General features: G+C 51.4%; 2 protein-coding genes across 3 annotated transcripts in view; both read right to left on the bottom strand.

Moving 5' to 3' along the window:
* The window catches only part of LOC306774602 (son of sevenless homolog 1-like), a 174,101-nt gene extending 168,276 nt beyond the window's left edge, over nt 1–5,825 (bottom strand). For both annotated transcript variants that reach the window (XM_079264709.1, XM_079264710.1), the window contains exon 1: nt 5,071–5,825. In XM_079264709.1, coding sequence (XP_079120835.1) covers nt 5,071–5,157 — 87 coding nt within the window. In that variant the 5' untranslated portion in view covers nt 5,158–5,825. The remainder of the gene's footprint in view (nt 1–5,070) is intronic.
* Nucleotides 5,826–10,167: 4,342 nt separating this feature from the next.
* tmem178a (transmembrane protein 178a) lies at nt 10,168–16,273 on the bottom strand (the record flags this gene model as incomplete). The annotated part of the gene is made up of 4 exons (XM_079238179.1): nt 15,714–16,273; nt 14,925–15,038; nt 10,646–10,783; nt 10,168–10,409 (listed from the first exon to the last, which is right to left on the bottom strand). The coding sequence occupies exons 1-4, from the start codon at nt 16,243–16,245 to the stop codon at nt 10,168–10,170; spliced, it is 1,026 nt and encodes a 341-aa protein (XP_079094305.1). The 5' UTR covers nt 16,246–16,273.

Genomic DNA, 16,273 nt, shown 5'->3' with positions numbered 1-16,273 from the left:
GTGGACCATGGACCTGGATGTGGACCATGGTTTTGGAGGTGGACCATGGACCTGGATGTGGACCATGGTTTTGGAGGTGGACCATGGACCTGGATGTGGACCATGGTTTTGGAGGTGGACCATGGACCTGGATGTGGACCATGCTTTTGGAGGTGGACCGTGGACCTGGAGGTGGACCATGGACCTGGATGTGGACCATGGTTTTGGAGGTGGACCATGCTTTTGGAGGTGGACCGTGGACCTGGATCTGGACCATGGTTTTGGAGGTGGACCATGGACCTGGATGTGGACCATGGTTTTGGAGGTGGACCATGGACCTGGATGTGGACCATGGTTTTGGAGGTGGACCATGGACCTGGATGTGGACCATGGTTTTGGAGGTGGACCATGGACCTGGATGTGGACCATGCTTTTGGAGGTGGACCGTGGACCTGGAGGTGGACCATGGACCTGGATGTGGACCATGCTTTTGGAGGTGGACCGTGGACCTGGATGTGGACCATGCTTTTGGAGGTGGACCGTGGACCTGGATGTGGACCATAGACCTGGATGTGGACCATGGTTTTGGAGGTGGACCATGGACCTGGATGTGGACCATGGTTTTGGAGGTGGACCATGGACCTGGATGTGGACCATGGTTTTGGAGGTGGACCATGGACCTGGATGTGGACCATGGTTTTGGAGGTGGACCATGGACCTGGATGTGGACCATGCTTTTGGAGGTGGACCGTGGACCTGGATGTGGACCATGGTTTTGGAGGTGGACCATGGACCTGGATGTGGACCATGCTTTTGGAGGTGGACCGTGGACCTGGAGGTGGACCATGGACCTGGATGTGGACCATGCTTTTGGAGGTGGACCGTGGACCTGGATGTGGACCATAGACCTGGATGTGGACCATGCTTTTGGAGGTGGACCGTGGACCTGGATGTGGACCATGGTTTTGGAGGTGGACCATGGACCTGGATGTGGACCATGCTTTTGGAGGTGGACCATGGACCTGGATGTGGACCATGCTTTTGGAGGTGGACCGTGGACCTGGATGTGGACCATGGTTTTGGAGGTGGACCATAGACCTGGATGTGGACCATGCTTTTGGAGGTGGACCGTGGACCTGGATGTGGACCATGGTTTTGGAGGTGGACCGTGGACCTGGATGTGGACCATGGTTTTGGAGGTGGACCATGAACCTGGATGTGGACCATGCTGTTGGAGGTGGACCGTGGACCTGGATGTGGACCATGGTTTTGGAGGTGGACCGTGGACCTGGATGTGGACCATAGACCTGGATGTGGACCATGGTTTTGGAGGTGGACCGTGGACCTGGATGTGGACCATGGTTTTGGAGGTGGACCGTGGACCTGGATGTGGACCATGGTTTTGGAGGTGGACCATGGACCTGGATGTGGACCATGCTTTTGGAGGTGGACCATAGACCTGGATGTGGACCATGGTTTTGGAGGTGGACCATGGACCTGGATGTGGACCATGCTTTTGGAGGTGGACCGTGGACCTGGATGTGGACCATAGACCTGGATGTGGACCATGCTTTTGGAGGTGGACCGTGGACCTGGATGTGGACCATGCTTTTGGAGGTGGACCATGGACCTGGATGTGGACCATGCTTTTGGAGGTGGACCGTGGACCTGGATGTGGACCATAGACCTGGATGTGGACCATGCTTTTGGAGGTGGACCGTGGACCTGGATGTGGACCATGCTTTTGGAGGTGGACCATAGACCTGGATGTGGACCATGCTTTTGGAGGTGGACCGTGGACCTGGATGTGGACCATGCTGTTGGAGGTGGACCGTGGACCTGGATGTGGACCATAGACCTGGATGTGGACCATGCTTTTGGAGGTGGACCGTGGACCTGGAGGTGGACCATGGACCTGGATGTGGACCATGCTTTTGGAGGTGGACCGTGGACCTGGATGTGGACCATGGTTTTGGAGGTGGACCATGGACCTGGATGTGGACCATGCTTTTGGAGGTGGACCGTGGACCTGGATGTGGACCATAGACCTGGATGTGGACCATGCTTTTGGAGGTGGACCGTGGACCTGGATGTGGACCATGCTTTTGGAGGTGGACCATGGACCTGGATGTGGACCATGCTTTTGGAGGTGGACCGTGGACCTGGATGTGGACCATAGACCTGGATGTGGACCATGCTTTTGGAGGTGGACCATGGACCTGGATGTGGACCATGCTTTTGGAGGTGGACCATGGACCTGGATGTGGACCATGCTTTTGGAGGTGGACCGTGGACCTGGATGTGGACCATAGACCTGGATGTGGACCATGCTTTTGGAGGTGGACCGTGGACCTGGATGTGGACCATGGTTTTGGAGGTGGACCATGGACCTGGATGTGGACCATGCTTTTGGAGGTGGACCGTGGACCTGGAGGTGGACCATGGACCTGGATGTGGACCATGCTTTTGGAGGTGGACCGTGGACCTGGATGTGGACCATGCTTTTGGAGGTGGACCGTGGACCTGGATGTGGACCATAGACCTGGATGTGGACCATGCTTTTGGAGGTGGACCGTGGACCTGGATGTGGACCATGGTTTTGGAGGTGGACCATGGACCTGGATGTGGACCATGCTTTTGGAGGTGGACCGTGGACCTGGAGGTGGACCATGGACCTGGATGTGGACCATGCTTTTGGAGGTGGACCGTGGACCTGGAGGTGGACCGTGGACCTGGATGTGGACCATGGTTTTGGAGGTGGACCATGGACCTGGATGTGGACCATGCTTTTGGAGGTGGACCGTGGACCTGGATGTGGACCATAGACCTGGATGTGGACCATGCTTTTGGAGGTGGACCGTGGACCTGGATGTGGACCATGGTTTTGGAGGTGGACCATGGACCTGGATGTGGACCATGCTTTTGGAGGTGGACCGTGGACCAGGGACCAGCTCATTTAGAGTAATGTAAATCATTGCCTTGTCTCGGACAACAGAAGTAGACTCTGGTCTAGATGAAAACCGGGGTCTCCTGATCGGGTTTTGCTCCAGTAGTCTGAACTCGCCTCGACTCGTTCTGTAGGGTTCCACACAAGGCTTCTGTCCCCGTTTACCGATACTTGGTGCTAAGCCAAGTCGGGTTCAGTGTGACGTCACAGGACTAAGAACAGGATCGGAAGCAGAACCAGGACTAAAACCAGAACTAAGACTGAGATGAGGATCAGATCCAGGACCAGTACTAAGACCAGGATCAAAACCAAGACCATAATAAGAACAAGGACTAAGACCAGGATCAGAACAAGGACTAAGACCAGGATCAGAAGCATAACCAGGACTAAGAACTGGGACCGGGACTGATATAAGGATTAGAAGAACCAGGACTATCATCAGGATCAGAACCAGTACCAGAATCAGTACCAGAGCTAAGACCAGGATCAGAACCATGACCAAAACTCAGATCAAGATCAGAACCAATACCAGTATCAGAACCAGGGCCAATACCAGGATTGGAAGCAGAACAAGGACCAGAATCAGGATCAGAGCAGAACCAGGAAAAGAATTAAGACCAGGAGTAACACCAGTATCAGAACCAGGACTAAGACCAGGATCAAATACAAGACCAGAATCAGAATCAGGACTAAGATCAAGATCAGAACCAATACCAGAATCCAGACCAGGACTAAGACCAGTATCAGAACAAGGACTAAGACCAGGATCAAATACAAGACCTGTATCAGAACCAGGACTAAGTCCAGTATCAGAACCAGTACCAGAATCAGAACCAGGACTAAGGCCAGAATCGGGACCAGAATCAGGACTAAAACCATGATCAGAACCAGGACCAAAATCCGGACCAGGAGCAGGACTAACACCAGAATCGGAAGTAGAACCAGGACTTGGATTAAGATCATGATCAGAACCAGGACCAGGACTTGGACCAGGATTAAAACCAGGACTAGAATCAAGACCAGGACTAAGAACAGGATCAGAAACAGAATCAGGACTAAAACCAGGATTAGAACCAGGACCAGAATCAAGACCAGGACTAAGCCCAGGATTGGAAGTAGAACCAGGACTCAGACCAGGACCAAGATTAAGATCAGGATCAGAACCAGGACCAGAATCAGGACCAGAACTAAGATCAGGATTGGAACCAGGACCAGAACATGGACCAGGATTAAAACCAGGACCAGAATCAAGACCAGGACTAAGAACAGGATCAGAAACGGAATCAGGACTAAAACCGGGATCAGAACCAGGACCAGAATCAGGACCAGGACCAAGACTAAGACCAGGATCGGACGTAAAACCAGGACTCAGACCAGGACCAAGATTAAGATCAGGATCAGAATCAGGACCAGGACCGGGATCAAAACTAATACCAGAATCAGAACCGAGACCAAGTCCAGTATCAGAACCAGGACTAAAATTCGAACAGAAGCAAGAACTGGACTAAGAATCAGGATCAGGACAAAGACCAGTATCCCAAACAGGACTAAATCCAGGATAGGAAGCAGAACCAGGACTAAACCTAGGATCAGAACCAGGACCACAATCAGGATCAGGACTACAACCAGGATCAGAAGGACTAGAACAAGGATCTGAAGCAAAACCAGGACTAAGAATCACGACCAGGACTAAGACCACAATTGTAAGCAGAACCAGAACCAGGACTAAGACCAGTACCATAACAAGGACTAAAACCAGGAGAGGAAGCAGAACCAGGACTAAGACCAGTACCATAACAAGGACTAAAACCAGGATAGGAAGCAGAACCAGGATTAAGACCAGCACTGAGATTAAGATCAGGATCAGAACCAGGATCAGGACTAAAACCAGGATCAGAATCAGGACTAAAACCAGGAGCAGAATCAGGAGCAGAATCCAAGCCAGGACTAAGTCCAGAACTAAGATTAAGATCAGGATCAGAACCAGGACTAAAACCAGAATAAGGACCAGGATGAAAACCAGGAGCAGAATCAGAACCAGGACTAAAATTAAGATCAGGATCAGTACCATAACCAGGACTAAAACCAGGATCCAGGCCAGCAGGCTGGTGGTTTCCTGGCTCCACCAGAACCGGGTCAGTTACCTTCTCCAGGGCCGGGACCAGCAGGCCTCTCCACTTTGCGCTGTTTTCCTCGCTGAAGAAGTCGTACTGCGCCTGCGTCGCCTGCATGGCTGCAGCCGCGGGTCCGACAACCGGGCACGGCTCGCCGGTTTACATGAACACCGTGTCGGGCTGTCCGGGGCCAGCGGGGAACACGGTACTGGGCTGTCCGGGGCCAGCGGGGCAGAAGAAGCCGGGAGTCTCAGAACATCCAGCAGGATCCAGCGGGTCCGTCAATGCGACCATCCTCGGCCAGACGCTCCGCGGCCCGCAGCTCGGTGTCTGGCAGCTCGCTGTTGGTTGTAGCTCCGCTCACAGGGAGGAGGGCATGGCTCTGCCAGCTCCGGGACACCGCTGCTAGGGTCAGCACCCAGGCTACCAGCGGGTTGACGGCTCGCCGCTACCGGAGCTGGACCCTGACCAGCCGGGCAGAGTCTGGATCAGAGGGCCGGTCGGCACGGAGCTCTGCTATCATCTCACCGACACAGAAGCTCTACTCCGGGGTAGCCCTGCGACCCGATCCCCGTGCCGGTCTGATTCTCCGGCCCTCGACCCGTTGCGGTCTGATTCTCCGGCTCCCGGCCCGGTTCGGTGGACTATTTAACAGCGGAGGAGAACTATAGCTGCAGAACCGTTCACGTCTACATGCTGGGCATGCGCAGTGGACAAGTCCTGACGCTCATGGGCGGGGATCTCTTGAGTGCGCGTGTCTGCCGTAACATCAAAAATGATATCACGCATGTTTACATACAAATATTGTGTTTTTATTGAATAAATAAAAGAAGGTGACTGTTTTCTGCTTTCTGGGTGGGAGGGGGTACGCCGGAGTTCCAGACATTCTCCCGCCAGCTCATGTTTTTATAAATCCCAAAAGGAAACTAGGATTAGGGCTAGGCTAGGCTAGGTTAGGTTACATTAGGCTAGGTTAGGTTGCGTTAGGTTAGGCCAGGTTAGGTTAGGTTAGCGCTATGTTAGGGCTAGGGTAGGCTAGGCTATATTAGGCTAGGTTAGGTTAGGCTAACCTAAGTTAGGTTAGGTTAAGTTAGGTTAGGCTAGGCTAGACTATGTTAGGCTAGACTAGGTTACATTAGGCTAGGCTAGGCTTGGCTAACTCTGCGGTCCAGGTATGTGGTCCAGGTCAACGGTCCAGACCTGGAAAGTAGACCTGGACCATAGACCTGGAACATCAACCAAGTCCAGAAACCGTTGTATAGAAAAAAAAACTGGCATGCACCTAGCCTAGCCTAGCCTAACCTAACCGGGTCTGAGTTCCTTGTTTACAGTCCAGGTCTGAGTTCCTTGTCTACGATCCAGGTCTACTTTTCAGGTCTGCGGGTCCAGGTCTACTTTTCAGGTCTGAGTTCCTTGTCTACGGTCCAGGTCTACTTTTCCGGTCTGTGGGTCCAGGTCTGAGTTCCTTGTCTACGGTCCAGGTCTACTTTTCCAGTCTGCGGGTCCAGGTCTGAGTTCCTTGTCTACGGTCCAGGTCTGCAGGTCCAGATCTGCGGATGAGGATGACGGCTTCAGGACAAGATTACAGGGGATCAGAGGAGGAAAACATGGAGTCCATGATGAGACAAACATGGTGAGATAATCTAATCGATGCCCCCCCCCCCCCCCCCCCCCAGCAGACATACACGTGTTCAGACTGGCTTTATTTTTATTTACAGATGACACGTTTGCCATGAAACAGAAGGAAAATTTACAAGTACATCCACAAATCTGATTCAAAATGCGACAAGCCGCATCATCCCTCATTAGAATTAAACACTTATATTCATAACTTATTTATTATCATTTCGTGGAGTTAAATCATCCTCCTCTTCCTCACTCATCCTTCATCCTCCGTCCCCCCCTGCATGAAGGAGCTTCTGTCTTTACAGGACAGTCCAGACACTGTGAGGAGGAAACAGCTTCGTGTTTGGGATGCAGAGTCCACATCAGTGCAGACCTGCAGTCATACTCCTGTAGACCTCCTGTTCCACCCCCTCACTCCTGAACAAAACTCTTACTTACAGGAACTCCTCCACCCGGGTCAGAACCTCACTTCCGACCTGGACCGGACACTTCGCCTTTTACTGGCTGAGGACCATGGTCTTGGATCTGGAGATCATCCCAACCTCAGATATGAATCAATAATCTCAAACTGAAATTAAAGCAAGCTGGATCTCCTTGTCCACCAAATTAGTGACAACCTTGGAGAAGTCCAGCTGTTCCTGGAGACTAAAGCTTCCCCCCTCCTCATGTTGCTTTTTTGAAGGGGTCGACACAGCGAATCATCACTCAGGTGATGGCACGTTTTACGCCAGATGCCCTTCCTGACACAACCCTCTGCATTTATCTGGGCTTGGGACTGGCCCTCAGAGAACAATCCTTCTTGGGACTGCAGCAACGTAGGGGAGCAGTACTCAAACCACCGACCATAAGATCACAAGACAAGCGGTTTTACCACCTAGGGCCCTCCTAATGGTTACCAAAATAGTTACCAAAATCTCCTTAAAGATGTCTGAGTTTTTTCTCACTGACCTCCAAAGTTCCAATCTTCAGAGTTTAACAGGACAAAATTGTCAAGTAGGACCCTTTATTCAACTGGATAGCATCTGCCATGACCCATGACCACTGCTCTGCCTGTCACCTCAACAATGGAGGCATGGGACATAGTCATGGTTGAAGCCCCAATAGGGGAGTACACCAGATGTCCCAGCAGACCCTCACAGCTGTTTTGGACTTGCAAGATCAAACCGACGCCTTCCATGACAACTAACCAGCAGGTGGTGATGAGGTTAACCTCAGCTCCTCACTTCACCAAGTGTCCAAGACATGTGGCTGCAAGTCCATCCATCCATCTTCTGCCGCTTATCCGGGGTCGGGTCGCGGGTCCAGGATCCCGAGGCATTCCCAGGCCAGCCGAGAAATATAATCCCTCCAGCGTGTCCTGGGTCTTCCCCGGGGTCTCCTCCCAGAGGGACGTGCCTGGAACACCTCACCAGGGAGGTCCAGGAGGCATCCTGACCAGATGCCCGAGCCACCTCAACTGGTTCCTCTCGATGCGGAGGAGCAGCGGCTCTACTCTGATCTCCTCCCGGATGACCGAGCTCCTCACCCTATCTCTAAGGGAGAGCCCGGCCACCCTGCGGAGGAAACTCATTTCAGCCGCCTGTATACGAGATCTCCTTCTTTCGGTCACGACCCACAGCTCATGACCATAGGTGAGTGTAGGAACGTAGATCGACTGGTAAATGGAGAGCTTCGCCTTCTGGCTCAGCTCCTTCTTCACCACGACAGACCGGCGCAGAGTCCGCATTACTGCAGACGCCGCACTGATCCGTCTGTCGATCTCGCGCTCCATCCTTCCCTCACTCGTGAACAAGACCCCGAGATATTTAAACTCCTCCACTTGAGGCAGGACCTGACTCCCGACCCGGAGAGGACAATCCACCCTATTCCGGCTGAGGACCATGGTCTCAGATTTGGAGGTGCTGGTTCTCATCCCAGCCGCTTCACACTCGGCCGCGAATCGCTCAAGCGAGAGCTGGAGATCACGACCAGATGAAGCCAACAGGACCACGTCATCTGCAAAAAGCAGGGACCCAATCCTGAGGCCACCAAGCCGGATCCCCTCAACACTTCGGCTGCACCTAGAAATTCTGTCCATATAAGTTATGAACAGAATCGGTGATAAAGGGCAGCCTTGGCGGAGTCCAACCCTCACCGGAAACGAATCCGACTTACTACCGGCAATGTGGACCAAGCTCTGACACCTGTCGTACAGGGACAGCTCGCACAAGGGGGTCCGGTACCCCATACTCCTGGAGTACCCCCCACAAGAGTCCCCGGGGGACACGTTGAACGCCTTCTCCAGGTCCACAAAGCACTTGTAGACTGGTTGGGCAAACTCCCATACCCCCTCCAGGACACCAAAGAGGGTATAGAGCTGGTCCACTGTTCCGCGACCAGGACGAAAACCACACTGCTCCTCCTCAATCCGAGATTCCACTATCCGGCGAACCCTCCTCTCCAGGACCCCTGAATAGACCTTACCAGAGAGGCTGAGGAGTGTGATTCCCCTGTAATTGGAACACACCCTCCGGTCCCCCTTCTTGAGAAGGAGTACCACCACCCCAGTCTGCCAGTCCAGAGGCACTGTCCCCAATGTCCACGCGATGCTGCAGAGGGTCTGTATCTTGCTAGAACCAGAAAGGTGACATTTTCCAGTTAGCTTCGGGACCACCAGGGTCCACATCTTTGTCCACTACAAGTTCATAAAGCACCAGCAGAACCAGATAGAACCAGATTAAAATAAAAAACTGCTACAATAACCTGGATCACATGTTCACATCTAGACTCCCTTTGTGAGAGGCGGACAATTGGGCCTTAAACTAGCTTCTAGGTTCTGTTAGTTACATTGGTTCCCATAGGTCCTTGTTGGCTCTCTTGGTGCCTGGGGGCTCTATTGGGTCCATTTGGTTCTGGTTCTGTCATGAAGCCCGGTGGAATGGTTCTGACTGTGGCTCAGCTCATAGATGAAAGTTTTAAAACAGTTCAGTTTTCTGATGGGGTCCAAACTTTTCTGTACACACTGTGATCAGAACCTGCAGAACTGCTCTCTATGCTCTATGTACCCAAACAGGCCTGAACCAAATTAGGTTCTCAGATGAAAAAGATGGATGAACAAAGTTAGCGAAGATTTGAATGTGTAATTGTCTAACCGGGTCTAAATTGTCTAAATGGGTTCTACTGGTCCAAACCCCAACTGACTTTCAATTTCCTTAAAAACCAGACTAAACTGACTTTAAGAAACACAGAAAGTTTACAGGTTGACATCATCAGCTGATACCGGTCCGGTTTGTTTGAAGGGTTCAGTTGTTGACAGGTTGGACTCTGGACCAGGAGGTTCGGCTGAAAATGGATAAGTAAATGACTATATGTTGATTAGTAATGGTTCAGTTTCCTTTATCTGTAGCCACACCCACCTGTGATGTCACACCATCACAGGGTAAACCAGAGCAGTGTTCAGTCTAGAACCTGGTCTAAATAAGGTCCGGTTCAAGACCAGGTTTCTGTCATTTGGCCGGCAGCTCAGACTGAGGACTCGCGGGTGGTTTTGGACCTCAGTGTTCCAGCCCGGCTCAGGAAGGGGAAAGTGGTTCCGAGGCAGCTGGAGGCCACAGTGAGACCTAGACTGGCCCAGGCACAGCCGATGGACCAGCCATAACCGTGATCCACGTCTGCCGGGAGACCGTAGATGAAAGGAGGGTTCCTGGAGAGGTCGTAGGTCACGCTGGCTGCATACGTGCACAAGGAGATGGTGCAGAAGATCCCTGATAAGAGACCAGAAACCAAATCAGATAACTAAATCTGGAACAGAAACCAGATCAGAGACCAGAATATGGGATTTCTCTGTTCTAGTGTCAAGTAGCTTCTTTTCAGGCTGCAGATCCTGCAGTTTCCTCTAGCAGGTGGTGAAATTAATAACCGTGACTCGGGACAGAAATGCTTTTATGTGTTGTAATTGTGTCTCGGACCAGCAGGTGGAGACAGAGTCCAGGCGTGTTACCTGCCATGAGGAAGAGCAGCCCTGAGACATGCTGCGTCAGACTTTCCTCCCAGAAAAATCCCACCGATACTACAATGCTCCCGCACAGCAGGACGGCTGCCGCCATTCCGAGGAAACCAGCCGTGATCCGTCGCAGGTCTGAGGACACATGCAGACAAATCATGTGTTTAATTAAATATACACACATATAAATACACCTGTCCAGTTGTACCTGCGGTGAAAAACCTAGCTGTGTTTGAGGTCCTACATGTGTCTGATATCTTACACCTGTCTAGTTGTATAGTATGTCCTACATCTGTGCAGGTGCGTATCATTTAGTACACCTGTCCAGGTGTGTATCATGTAGTAAACCTGTCCAGGTGTGTATCATGTAGTAAACCTGTCCAGGTGTGTATCATGTAGTCAACCTGTCCAGGTGTGTGTGTCAAGTCGTAAACCTGTCCAGGTGTGTGTCAAGTCGTAAACCTGTCCAGGTGTGTGTCAAGTAGTAAACCTGTCCAGGTGTGTGTCAAGTAGCAAACCTGTCCAGGTGTGTGTCAGGTAGTAAACCTGTCCAGGTGTGTGTCAAGTAGCAAACCTGTCCAGGTGTGTGTCAAGTAGTAAACCTGTCCAGGTGTGTGTCAAGTAGTAAACCTGTCCAGGGGTGTTTCAATAGTAAACCTGTCCAGGTGTGTGTCAAGTAGTAAACCTGTCCAGGTGTGTGTCAAGTAGTAAACCTGTCCAGGTGTGTATCATGTAGTAAACCTGTCCAGGTGTGTGTCAAGTAGTAAACCTGTCCAGGTGTGTGTCAAGTAGTAAACCTGTCCAGGTGTGTATCATGTAGCAAACCTGTCCAGGTGTGTGTCAGGTAGTAAACCTGTCCAGGTGTGTGTCAAGTAGCAAACCTGTCCAGGTGTGTGTCAAGTAGCAAACCTGTCCAGGTGTGTGTGTCAGGTCGTAAACCTGTCCAGGTGTGTGTCAATAGTAAACCTGTCCAGGTGTGTGTCAATAGTAAACCTGTCCAGGTGTGTGTCAAGTAGTAAGCCTGTCCAGGTGTGTGTCAAGTAGTAAACCTGTCCAGGTGTGTGTCAAGTAGTAAACCTGTCCAGGTGTGTGTCAAGTAGTAAACCTGTCCAGGTGTGTGTCAAGTAGCAAACCTGTCCAGGTGTGTGTCAGGTAGTAAACCTGTCCAGGTGTGTGTCAGGTAGTAAACCTGTCCAGGTGTGTGTCAGGTAGTAAACCTGTCCAGGTGTGTGTCAAGTAGTAAACCTGTCCAGGTGTGTGTCAGGTAGCAAACCTGTCCAGGTGTGTGTCAGGTAGTAAACCTGTCCAGGTGTGTGTCAAGTAGTAAACCTGTCCAGGTGTGTGTCAGGTAGAAAACCTGTCCAGGTGTGTGTCAGGTCGTAAACCTGTCCAGGTGTGTGTCAGGTCGTAAACCTGTCCAGGTGTGTGTCAAGTAGTAAACCTGTCCAGGTGTGTGTCAGGTAGAAAACCTGTCCAGGTGTGTGTCAGGTAGTAAACCTGTCCAGGTGTGTGTCAGGTAGTAAACCTGTCCAGGTGTGTGTCAAGTAGTAAACCTGTCCAGGTGTGTGTCAGGTAGTAAACCTGTCCAGGTGTGTGTCAGGTAGTAAACCTGTCCAGGTGTGTGTCAGGTCGTAAACCTGTCCAGGTGTGTGTCAAGTAGTAAACCTGTCCAGGTGTGTGTCAGGTAGAAAACCTGTCCAGGTGTGTGTCAGGTAGTAAACCTGTCCAGGTGTGTGTCAGGTAGTAAACCTGTCCAGGTGTGTGTCAGGTAGTAAACCTGTCCAGGTGTGTGTCAAGTAGTAAACCTGTCCAGGTGTGTGTCAGGTCGTAAACCTGTCCAGGTGTGTGTCAAGTAGTAAACCTGTCCAGGTGTGTGTCAAGTAGCAAACCTGTCCAGGTGTGTGTCAGGTAGTAAACCTGTCCAGGTGTGTGTCAGGTCGTAAACCTGTCCAGGTGTGTGTCAGGTAGTAAACCTGTCCAGGTGTGTGTCAGGTAGTAAACCTGTCCAGGTGTGTGTCAAGTAGTAAACCTGTCCAGGTGTGTGTCAGGTAGTAAACCTGTCCAGGTGTGTGTCAAGTAGCAAACCTGTCCAGGTGTGTGTCAGGTAGTAAACCTGTCCAGGTGTGTGTCAAGTAGTAAACCTGTCCAGGTGTGTGTCAAGTAGTAAACCTGTCCAGGTGTGTGTCAGGTAGTAAACCTGTCCAGGTGTGTGTCAAGTAGCAAACCTGTCCAGGTGTGTGTCAGGTAGTAAACCTGTCCAGGTGTGTGTCAGGTCGTAAACCTGTCCAGGTGTGTGTCAGGTCGTAAACCTGTCCAGGTGTGTGTCAGGTAGTAAACCTGTCCAGGTGTGTGTCAGGTAGTAAACCTGTCCAGGTGTGTGTCAGGTAGTAAACCTGTCCAGGTGTGTGTCAATAGTAAACCTGTCCAGGTGTGTGTCAAGTAGTAAACCTGTCCAGGTGTGTGTCAGGTCGTAAACCTGTCCAGGTGTGTGTCAAGTAGTAAACCTGTCCAGGTGTGTGTCAATAGTAAACCTGTCCAGGTGTGTGTCAGGTCGTAAACCTGTCCAGGTGTGTGTCAGGTAGTAAACCTGTCCAGGTGTGTGTCAATAGTAAACCTGTCCAGGTGTGTGTCAAGTAGTAAACCTGTCCAGGTGTGTGTCAATAGTAAACCTGTCCAGGTGTGTGTCAAGTAGTAAACCTGTCCAGGTGTGTGTCAAGTAGCAAACCTGTCCAGGTGTGTGTCAAGTAGTAAACCTGTCCAGGTGTGTATCATGTAGTAAACCTGTCCAGGTGTGTGTCAAGTAGTAAACCTGTCCAGGTGTGTGTCAAGTAGTAAACCTGTCCAGGTGTGTATCATGTAGCAAACCTGTCCAGGTGTGTGTCAGGTAGTAAACCTGTCCAGGTGTGTGTCAAGTAGCAAACCTGTCCAGGTGTGTGTCAAGTAGCAAACCTGTCCAGGTGTGTGTGTCAGGTCGTAAACCTGTCCAGGTGTGTGTCAATAGTAAACCTGTCCAGGTGTGTGTCAATAGTAAACCTGTCCAGGTGTGTGTCAAGTAGTAAGCCTGTCCAGGTGTGTGTCAAGTAGTAAACCTGTCCAGGTGTGTGTCAAGTAGTAAACCTGTCCAGGTGTGTGTCAAGTAGTAAACCTGTCCAGGTGTGTGTCAAGTAGTAAACCTGTCCAGGTGTGTGTCAAGTAGCAAACCTGTCCAGGTGTGTGTCAGGTAGTAAACCTGTCCAGGTGTGTGTCAGGTAGTAAACCTGTCCAGGTGTGTGTCAGGTAGTAAACCTGTCCAGGTGTGTGTCAAGTAGTAAACCTGTCCAGGTGTGTGTCAGGTAGTAAACCTGTCCAGGTGTGTGTCAGGTCGTAAACCTGTCCAGGTGTGTGTCAAGTAGTAAACCTGTCCAGGTGTGTGTCAGGTAGTAAACCTGTCCAGGTGTGTGTCAGGTAGTAAACCTGTCCAGGTGTGTGTCAGGTAGTAAACCTGTCCAGGTGTGTGTCAAGTAGCAAACCTGTCCAGGTGTGTGTCAAGTAGCAAACCTGTCCAGGTGTGTGTCAGGTAGTAAACCTGTCCAGGTGTGTGTCAGGTAGTAAACCTGTCCAGGTGTGTGTCAGGTAGTAAACCTGTCCAGGTGTGTGTCAAGTAGTAAACCTGTCCAGGTGTGTGTCAGGTAGCAAACCTGTCCAGGTGTGTGTCAGGTAGTAAACCTGTCCAGGTGTGTGTCAGGTAGTAAACCTGTCCAGGTGTGTGTCAGGTAGTAAACCTGTCCAGGTGTGTGTCAAGTAGCAAACCTGTCCAGGTGTGTGTCAGGTAGTAAACCTGTCCAGGTGTGTGTCAGGTAGTAAACCTGTCCAGGTGTGTGTCAGGTAGTAAACCTGTCCAGGTGTGTGTCAGGTAGTAAACCTGTCCAGGTGTGTGTCAGGTAGTAAACCTGTCCAGGTGTGTGTCAGGTAGTAAACCTGTCCAGGTGTGTGTCATTTCATGCAGCCGTCTAAGTTGTGAATTTAAGGATCAGGACTCTCATTTCTGTGTTGCTATGGTGACTGCCTCCTACTCAGTCCCCAACATACGGTTGCCATGACATGTTTCCATAGCAGCCATCAACAGAAGTGTGAAAGTAAAAGCCAGCTAAAGAAGAGCTGTGGAATTTGAGAAAAATCAATCATTACTGATCGGTCAGATATGATTTGGACGGCCAATTGGAGGCTAAGATTCTAAGTGATGTGAAATAAGCTCATGTTCAGAAACATCAGGTGTGTGTGATCCGGGCACACTCACGTAGCAGGTGCCACTCGTCCTGTTGGATGGTTCTGGTCAGGTTAAGAGGAATGTTTCTCAACCTGATTGGCTGAGAGAAGTGATACTTTACAGCAGTGCAGCGATCGGCTATACCTGTAGAGACGCAGGACAAAACTTAATTTGCATAAACACATATTGTTGCTACATAGCTGTGCATCACTGCATGGTTGTGTATCGTTGTGTATCGCTGCATGGTTGTGTATCGTTGTGTATCGCTGCATGGTTGTGTATGGTTGTGTATCGCTGCATGGTTGTGTATCGCTGTGTATCGTTGCATGGTTGTGTATCGCTTCATGGTTGTGTATTGCTGCATGGTTGTGTATCGCTGCATGGTTGTGTATCGCTGCATGGTTGTGTATCGCTGCATGGTTGTGTATCGTTGTGTATCGCTGCATGGTTGTGTATCGCTGCATGGTTGTGTATCGTTGTGTATCGCTTCATGGTTGTGTATCGCTTCATGGTTGTGTATTGCTGCATGGTTGTGTATCGCTGCATGGTTGTGTATCGCTGCATGGTTGTGTATCGTTGTGTATCGCTGCATGGTTGTGTATCGCTGCATGGTTGTGTATCGTTGTGTATCGCTGCATGGTTGTGTATCGTTGTGTATTAAAGTTGTGTTATTGTGTACTTTAAGCAGAGAATCACACATCCCATAAACACAAGCGACTACCTCTGAATGTGTCGATCAATGATCAATTCTCTGATTAATAAACGGATGAAAATGTGTGTGTGTGTGTGTGTGATGCGCGTGTGTGCGCGCGCGCTAACCCCGGTCGATCAGCTTGTCGATATCTTGGTCCAGGCCCTGGAAGTAGCACTTCCTCCAGAGGCCGGAGTGGGTGGAGAACAGCGGCCTGCCGCACTCCGTCTCCAGGATGCCCATCCCCAGGATGGCCCTCCAGTTCTCCAGCAGCTCCTCCTCTCTGCTGCCCACATGCACGGGCTTCATCAGCGCCACGTTCCGCTGCCGCGCGCCGCCGCCGCCGCCGCCGCCGCCGGTGTCCACCAGCGGCAGGTGGTAGATGGGCATCTCCCGGTTCTTCTGGTCGTTGGAGTCGGATCCGTGGCGGTCGCAGTTCTCCTTGTGTACGCGCGTGTCCGTCTCGTACCAGTGGTCGGTGGAGATGGCGGTGACCAGCAGCAGCAGCGACAGCAGGCTGAGCGCGAGGCTCACTGCGGACACCTTCACCGTGGCCGGTCGGGCTCTCTCCATGGCGGGTCCGTGGGCCTCTCCGCTCCCGGTTCTGGAGCAGAACCCGCTGCTGCTGTTCGGTCCCTTCCCGTCCCCGTTACTGGGCATCTCCTGCTGCCATCCTCGCGCCTGTCAG

Source organism: Telmatherina bonti, assembly GCF_933228915.1.
Source record: "Telmatherina bonti genome assembly, chromosome: 3".
In the NCBI taxonomy this organism is placed as follows: Eukaryota; Metazoa; Chordata; class Actinopteri; order Atheriniformes; family Telmatherinidae; genus Telmatherina; species Telmatherina bonti.
Note: the sequence above shows the minus strand (reverse complement) of the source record. Positions and strands in the feature narration are given on the sequence as shown.